The sequence below is a fragment of the Scatophagus argus genome, chromosome 14 (genome assembly GCF_020382885.2).
Source record: "Scatophagus argus isolate fScaArg1 chromosome 14, fScaArg1.pri, whole genome shotgun sequence".
Lineage (NCBI taxonomy): Eukaryota > Metazoa > Chordata > Actinopteri > Scatophagidae > Scatophagus > Scatophagus argus.
In genome coordinates this window covers 11,175,292-11,183,135 of record NC_058506.1, presented here as the reverse complement: position 1 = coordinate 11,183,135, position 7,844 = coordinate 11,175,292, and the positions used below count along the sequence as shown (strand labels likewise).

The 7,844-nt window shown below is 40.8% G+C and overlaps 1 protein-coding gene across 1 annotated transcript; it reads right to left on the bottom strand.

The window, feature by feature from the left end:
• Window positions 1–574: 574 nt before the first annotated feature.
• Window positions 575–7,837, bottom strand: alg9 (ALG9 alpha-1,2-mannosyltransferase). The gene is made up of 15 exons (XM_046410703.1): window positions 7,652–7,837; window positions 6,055–6,190; window positions 5,764–5,898; window positions 5,424–5,494; window positions 5,217–5,305; window positions 4,889–5,024; window positions 4,710–4,797; window positions 4,272–4,377; window positions 3,342–3,464; window positions 2,765–2,919; window positions 2,525–2,654; window positions 2,067–2,214; window positions 1,829–1,958; window positions 1,601–1,731; window positions 575–1,327 (listed from the first exon to the last, which is right to left on the bottom strand). The coding sequence occupies exons 1-15, from the start codon at window positions 7,789–7,791 to the stop codon at window positions 1,204–1,206; spliced, it is 1,842 nt and encodes a 613-aa protein (XP_046266659.1). The 5' UTR covers window positions 7,792–7,837; the 3' UTR covers window positions 575–1,203.
• Between the last annotated feature and the right edge of the window lie 7 nt (window positions 7,838–7,844).

The window sequence follows — 7,844 nt, the reverse complement described above, 5'->3', positions numbered from 1 at the left end:
GTTCTCTGCATTTAACCCACCCAAGTGACGTGCACACACACACACAGCAAACCCGGGGCAGTGGGCGACCACGTGCAGCGCCCGGGGAGCAGTGGGGGTTAGGTACCTTGCTCAAGGGTACCTCAGCCATGGACACCGGTACGGGGAATCGAACCAGCGATCCACCGGTTACGGGTCCGACACCCTAACCGCTGATCCACGACTGCCCACGACTTAAGTTAATTTTCAATGACTGATTGTTCCCTTTATTAATGACTTTCTGCCTCCTTATAAATCAAAGTAAATCAAAAACAGTGCTAGTGAGTGGAAAGGTGGCTCGTACAGTGAATTCAGCTTGAATGCCTGCAGCCTGACCACAGCTACGGCATGATATTAAAATAGAATGGTAAAATACAGTATCATTATTATTATTTATTCAACTTGTATGATGCCTTGACATCTCTCCTGTAAGTGAGAGCGGTTTGTATGTTTGTAACCTAAAGAAATCTTCAAATAAAATGAGATTAGAATTTAATCTGAAGTCTGTGTCTTGCAATTATTTTATCGTCCTAATACAAAAAAAAAAGGAGCGTTGTTTTTCGCAATCACGTTTTTATTAACATTCCAAGTTAAATTAATAATGCAACCTCGCTTTTGTTCATCTCCACCTCTCGCACACAACAGAGCACAAAATAAGATACTGTTCAAGTGCAGACAAGCAAACACTACAAGATTTCATCATTTATTCTTATTTCTTTGATTAATTATTCAGAAAAACTCTTCCATTCAGGACACATTGCCCAGGGAAGTATGAAAAGGAAACATCCGTGTGTCTCAGATTAAATATTTGTGAAATCTTGTAGTGTGCATCCACTGTAAGACATTCACGTACACACAGACAAACATACACACACACACACACACACACATAGATAAAATGTTGACATACAGGCCCAGCTGATACCTGCCAACCACACCTGCATACATAACAATTTTCTCTTCACACACACACACACAAGCCCAAAAGCAGACATAATGTCCTTAAAGGGTCTGATATCTTTAAATGTTTCATGAGACGATTATTTCAAATCACATGCATGCACACCATGCACACCATGTCCACCAGTCACGCACACACAGACACACAACAAATACCAGCTGTTCTGAGGGGAAGTGATTGATTTCTGTATTTAGCATTTAGTACTTAGGGTTGAGCTTCAAAGGTCAGCCATGCGTCCGCTTACGAGGCTGCTTTTGCCTCCGTGGTTTCAAGATGACGTATCGCCTGTAGGTGGTGTGATGATCTGTTATAAACGGGATGTAGAACGCTCTGAAGAGAGGTGATGACCTGAGAGAAAAAAATGTTTCATCAGTCATCAGTCTCTTTTAAGCCTTTGCATGTGGGAAAACAGTTATTGATTTTTCATCCAGTATCGGACTGGCTTCTACCAAATTTTAAAATGTCAAGAGGATACTATTTTTTCTGTTTTTAGTCTTTCCCTTTTTCAAAAACTACATGACATCAATCAATCAAGGTTTTCCTGAATTTCATTTTTTAGAATATTTTGGGAAGCATTATTTTTTTTCTATTTTTGTGTAAATTATGCATTTGGTAAATTACCTGGATGCTTGAAGGAAAGGCTTATAGGCGATAATGTTCCACTCTTCTTTGTTGGCTGAATACCTTGGCTCAAGTGGAGTCTCTTCCTCTGTGTCTAAGTCTACTAAGTAGTGGCACTGCCTTAAATCCACCTACCCAGAGAGAAAACAAAAATTCATTAAATTCAACTACTACTAACTACTGCATCTCTGTGTTGCCCAAATGTGCACATATGTCTGAGTGACTCACATATCTGGTTGGCTCCTCCAGATTCTGGTCATTCATATGAGCTGGGATGATCTGTGTGGCCAGAGGACCGGAGGCATATGGCTGTGGCAGTTGTCCTTTAAACTCAGACTGAATGAAGTGCAGCTGCCAACTGGAGATTAGGAAGAAAAACTCAAAATCAGCAAGTGGCTCAGTCACAGTCACACCTGGAAATAACAAAATACACTTTCCATACTGTGCAGGAATCCTGTATACTGACTTGTGCGGTAGAAGGAAGCTGCTTGGGAAGCGGTACCACTCTTTGCCCACACACACACTAACAGGTCTGCCTTCAGGGACTGAGTGAAGAGTCGGATCCTTGGCAACGCGATGGAACTCTGGGTACAGGTCTAGCGGGGCGTGGTAGCCTGTAGACAGAGACAGAGAATATCTCATTTTTCATTAAAAAAGTTGCTTTTGTTGCTTAGGACAGTAGCTCTACAACTGGGGAGTGGGGTTATGGCTGGAGGGAAAGTAATCAAGAGCTGGCTGATGCTTTTATCATCTTTCTTTCAGCAGAATCCATCTAACGTTTTATCATTTGTTGTCATTGTTAACGGTTCCTAAAAATTAAGGGATGGAGTGTGTAAACATTTTTTGACTTCTGAAAGGGGAAAACGGCAGTAGAAGTTTGAGAACTGCCTGATTCAGTGGAATAGTGCACGAGGCTACACACACCTCTAAAGAGGGCGACTGAGCGAGACAGCGACATCACTGTGAAGACCACAACTGCACTTAGAGCCAACCAGTTGGAGGAGACTGTGTAGTGCTCCAGTCGGTACCGCTGGAACAGGAAGTGGTAGCATTTCTGCAGAAAATGAAATAAATCAGTAAAAATTCATTTTCAACACATGTTCGTTTATGTAAATTGAGCCACTAATCCCAGACTACTGTTTTCTCATCATAACCAGAACACACCTGTAAAGAGGAGAGGGCTACAGCCCCGCTGAGGCAGATGAGAGGGTAGATAGGAAAGAGAAAGCGTTCTTCTTTATGAGGTCTAGTGAAGAAAACCATCATCCACAGATACATGGGAGACAGAGTCAACCAGTATGGACGGCCCAGGTTCTGTACTGCAGAAAACACGTGTGCACACATGAAGTCACAAGTGAGCTGCTTTAGAAATGAATATCACCAGAAAAATATACTTTCAAAACACGTTACATGAGATTAATCTGTTGTTTTTGATGTCACATTTGTGTCTATATTGAGGAAGACTTGGTACAGGACATAAACAGTAATCTGATAACATCTTATCAGCACTCAGTCTGTTTCCTAAAATAACTTGTAACTACGCTGATGAATGTTAACAACAGAGCACCAAGACAATGTTGGAAAGTACCTGAATGCGTCATCACCACAACACTTATCATTACTGCGCGTGTCAGTATTGTTCTGCTGAGGCAGATGACTAACACCCTTTCCCTCCCTCAAAAAGCACAAGAAGTGAGAACATTTTCTCAGTACGGGTGTATGAAACACACACAGTCCTCACCATTGAACCTGTGTAACAGTGTCTCCATGAGAGCAGTGAGTGGCAGAGAAAACAGTGCCAGAACAAATACCAGGTTGAAGTTCAGAATTCCATTTACAAAGTAGAAATGCCATGGCTCTGTTCCTGAAAATCAAATGACACAAGACATGCAAGTTTTTAAAGCACACGTACAGACTATCATAATGACAACATACTGCCTGTATAGTTATTGTGAGAGTTACTTAAAGGGAAAATCCAAGAGAGGATGATCAAAGATAAAGCACTGAATAAGAATGAGGAAAACTCATGCCCAAAGGTCCTCTAAATGTTGTGTCACTGTCTGAGTATTAAGCCTGTTTCTGCCAACTTCATGGAGAATTTATTGGTACACTTCCAATGGGTTAAATAGTAATGTTGATGCTTTTATGCCCTCTAGAGATCAACAAAAACAGTGCAGCTTTAAATTGTCGATGTTTTCATTTAAATCCATTTGCTCCGTCAGCCCAACAGTTACTATGTAATAAATATTCCTGATCATTCCTACTGTTGTACACAGCTTAGCTATCCTAACAGCATATTTAAACTACAGATTGGAATGTCAGTTCACGGATCTTATTTCTGATGATCTATCTGATCAGCTCTACTAAGGGCCAATGATTTTCTTTGGGTGATTTGAGATTGTTCACTTCTAAAAATGTTGCCTCTCATTATGCGCAGCACGCATAAAACAGTTCCTTGGCTCAAGACTAGTGACTGTAATAAAACCTGGTACTACACAATTTATGTTGCCTCTTTGTTCTGTAGTTCCTGTAATGAACCGTTTATCTTACCAAAGAGGAGTCTGTGTACCTGCTGAATTAGATATTAAAGAGACAGCTTTATAGTAAAATATTATGAAAAGTACTGGCACAGTATTGGCAAAATACAGTATATAAAATGATGTGTACTTACCATAAAGATCAGGTCCATGTGGTGTGAAGACATTGTAAAGTAGAATATTGAGAGGAGCAATGACCAGTTTGCCATAAAAGAAAGAGTCCACTGCCACTAGGGGGACCTGAGAGAGACACACATGTTAACAAGGGGAAAGTGAAGCCATATCGCTCGTAAATTTACATTTAGCTTTAGCAACATAAACATAAATGTATTAACATATAACTCATCAAGTATCAAAAACAAATCAAACACAATATGCATATTTCCCATGACAATGTCAGTGCTATATCGCTTTCTGTTTGACACATATGAAAAAACTTAACTCCTTGTCAACTCTTCAATAGATGGAGTGTCAGCATTCTGCGGCTGTGGCGGTGCAACTCATCTACATACACCTCCGTCCTGTGACAGGTACATTTACAGCCTTGTTTGTTTTAATTTAAATATTCTCACCAGCAGCAGAAACAGAGCAACAGCTGACCAGGTGATAAAACTTTTCCACTGCCTCCTCAACACCAACAGGTCAAAGGCAATCGGAACCCTGCAGAGGAAATGTGCCAAAGCTGTATAAAGTGTACAACATTTTTGACAATTCTGTCTGGACAACATCAAAAAACTGTTTATGATCCTACCCAATCAGAGCAGAGAACGGCCATCCAACAATGACACCCGCAGCCACACCCATAATAGCTAATGGTGGTGAGTCCTGAAACCATCCCGTCATGGCAACCAGTGTTGTGTACATGCAGAAAGAGGAAGGCAGGAATGCTGAGGAAAAAGAAAAAAGAAAAGAAAGATCACGGGAAAAAAGATCAGAAAGATTTGTTACCTCTTAAGTTCGAAAGGCAGACAAAGAGTCAAATATCAAAATAACTACATAGGAAAAAAAAAATCATAAAACTGGTAAGAAATGACGACAAAGACAGAAACGTATTAACTAAGTGAATAAATCTGACCAACCTGCAGACGAGCAGAACATTCCTGTGCTCAGGACGAGAAATGCCAACATCAGACGGCCCACATGCAAACCAAACTTCTTACAAACGGCCCTGTGTCACACGCACAAACAAACCAAATGGTCAACTTGCACATCTTAGATGTATATATTAGTCGTCTATATTATCGGCTCAAAATGTGTAAGCCATAACACTGAGCGCGTACACTCACTTGTAGAAATAGAGTTCACAGACGCAGCAGGAGAATGCTAAGACACATCGTACAAAATAGAACACCAACACCTGCAACACAACCATAACACAATCCTGAAGGTTCTGCAAAGAGTCCAGTAAAATTATGTGTGTGCATGTGTGAATCCATATGTGGACAAATGTGGGAACATTTATACAATCAGTTCTTCCAGGTTTTTGCTAAAAGATACATATTTGCACTATTCTTACTGCAACAGGAAACAAAAGAGCTGCTGATTATGCTATAGGCCCGCTGAAGTAATTACAAATATCAACAAAAACAGCAAATGTTGAAATGACAGCAACTTTGGAACAGATACCTTGTTTGTCTGTAGAACGTGGGCATGTAAACAAGCAGGAAGCGCATGTAGCCACAGGTAAGCATACGATCTGATGGCGTACAACGGAGAATATTCCCATGTTTGCATCCCTGTGCCATACAGCAGGTAGTGCATCTGTCAAAACAGTCATTGCAACCAAAGAAACAGAAGTAATAAATTTCTGGGACAGCTGTGAGATTATTTTGTTTGTTTTTGATTATTTTTACTGAGAAAGGTTCAGAAGTGGTTCACAGCATGTTGCACTTGAGGACGGTACTGAGTAGTACTCACAGGCTCCCAGTAGTTGAAGGTCTCATCACAGTCCGAAATGTTGCTTAGCAGAGCTGCACAGAAACGTGCAGAGAGCAGACATTTAAATGCAGTTGAACCTTCTGGAGCCCATACCTGACCTCCGCGACTTACTGAGCTGTTTAAAAAGAAAAATCACACCAATGCAAAATTGTTTAATACCCTACAATAACAAATGCTGGTCATAAGATGTCTGTCTATGTGTTTTAACATATACAGACTAAGCTGGTTAATGTTTCCAGTGTACCTACATTTATTAAGTCACCAGTCATTAACCAATTATGATAATCATCTATGAGCTGGCCCATTAATGTACTGTAGAGTTGGGTGGAAGACAAAGCAAATGTCAGCTCATAGCTCAGAAAAAGCTATAACTGGCATGATTATGATTACTGTGACTATCCCTGTAAAGGACTTTGTGCATTCTGCTTTAAAAGTGCTTTCTAGATAAATTATTACACATATACTGTATGTAGATGGGGTTTAAATGTGTCTAACTGGGGTGACCAAGGTTTAGGCCATTTCCAGTTAGATCCACACCAACCTCTTAACCATGTGCAAAAAAGAAAGAAAGAAAGGTGTCTAACTGTGACATAAAATATGACATTTCACGTTTTTACATACATTTGTAGAGCATGATCAAAACTGCATATGACATTGCACTTCACTACACATATTATTTGTGTTGTCTATGTGACAAATAAACCTAAATCCTAATTCAATAGCTGCATGATTTGCAGTTTCTAGTAGTGTGCTTACCATGAGCAGATTCTTAAAGATAGGACTTATTAAAAAAAAAAACACAATAACAGCTGTCTGACATTATGTCAGACAGTGGAAAATACCTATATATTTAACTTTCAGTGACCATTATAATTATCTCCCAGACGTGGACAGCTGTGTGCTTGTTCAGAGTAATTATCATGACAGATGACAGTAATTTCGGGCAACCCCATGAGAGTTCATATTAACAGTGATAACCTGGACTTGTCTGGCAGCGCTTCCGCTGCTTCACACCCATCACCAGATTAGTTAGATAAGTCGTCTCGGCGGCAGCTTATCACTGATCCTCACGTTACGTTTAGTTATGACACGTCATCTTACAAACTGTCAAAATATTATTTCAAAGGACTTCAATGTCGTATCAACAGCACAAATCACTGAAATAAATAGTAATTAACAAATCGTTTTTGCTGGGCCTGAGTTGACCCAATCGTTGCAGGTTGTCAGCTATCATAATTCTGACAGTGTGCCCAGTTAGAGAGAATGAATGAAGCTGACCAGGCGACCCTAATGCTTTACGTTTCTGTATTAAAACATAAACGATGCAACTTGTTAGTTACTGGGGTGTATACACAACTTAGCAGCCACTGCATTTCAAACTGCAGCAAACACACATTCCTGTGGGTTGATATGTGGACGTTATCAATCGTTGTTTTCGTGTTGTCATGGTCGAAACTTGCTTAACGTATCAAAGCAGCTAGCTAGCTAGCTTCCCCTGCTCAGGCTGTCAGTCAGACCGGGGATGGGGCGCATAGCACCGGTGAGTCTAACGTCTCTTCTTGTGGCTCATACTCACTCTTGCCGAGTCTCTGTGACTTTACTGTCATCTCCGCCTTTCTCCTCTTTTGGTGGCCGAGTCTCGGCGGGGACGTTCACGTTGTTTGCATCTTGTCTGCTGCCTCGCCTGGTTCGTTGCCGAAGCGCCTTGGCCGCCATGTTTTCCGACGGTGTTCCCGAGTGGGAGTTCGTTCATTTTCGTCGCTGTCCGC

Coding starts and splice junctions, on each gene's coding strand:
- alg9 (XM_046410703.1), bottom strand. CDS start 7,791: ATGGCGGCCAAGGCGCTTCGGCAACGAACCAGGCGAGGCAGCAGACAA. Junction 1,959..2,066: donor AGCTTCCTTCTACCGCACAA/GTCAGTATACAG, acceptor CCTAATCTCCAG/TTGGCAGCTGCACTTCATTC. Junction 1,328..1,600: donor CCTTTCCTTCAAGCATCCAG/GTAATTTACCAA, acceptor TTTTTCTCTCAG/GTCATCACCTCTCTTCAGAG.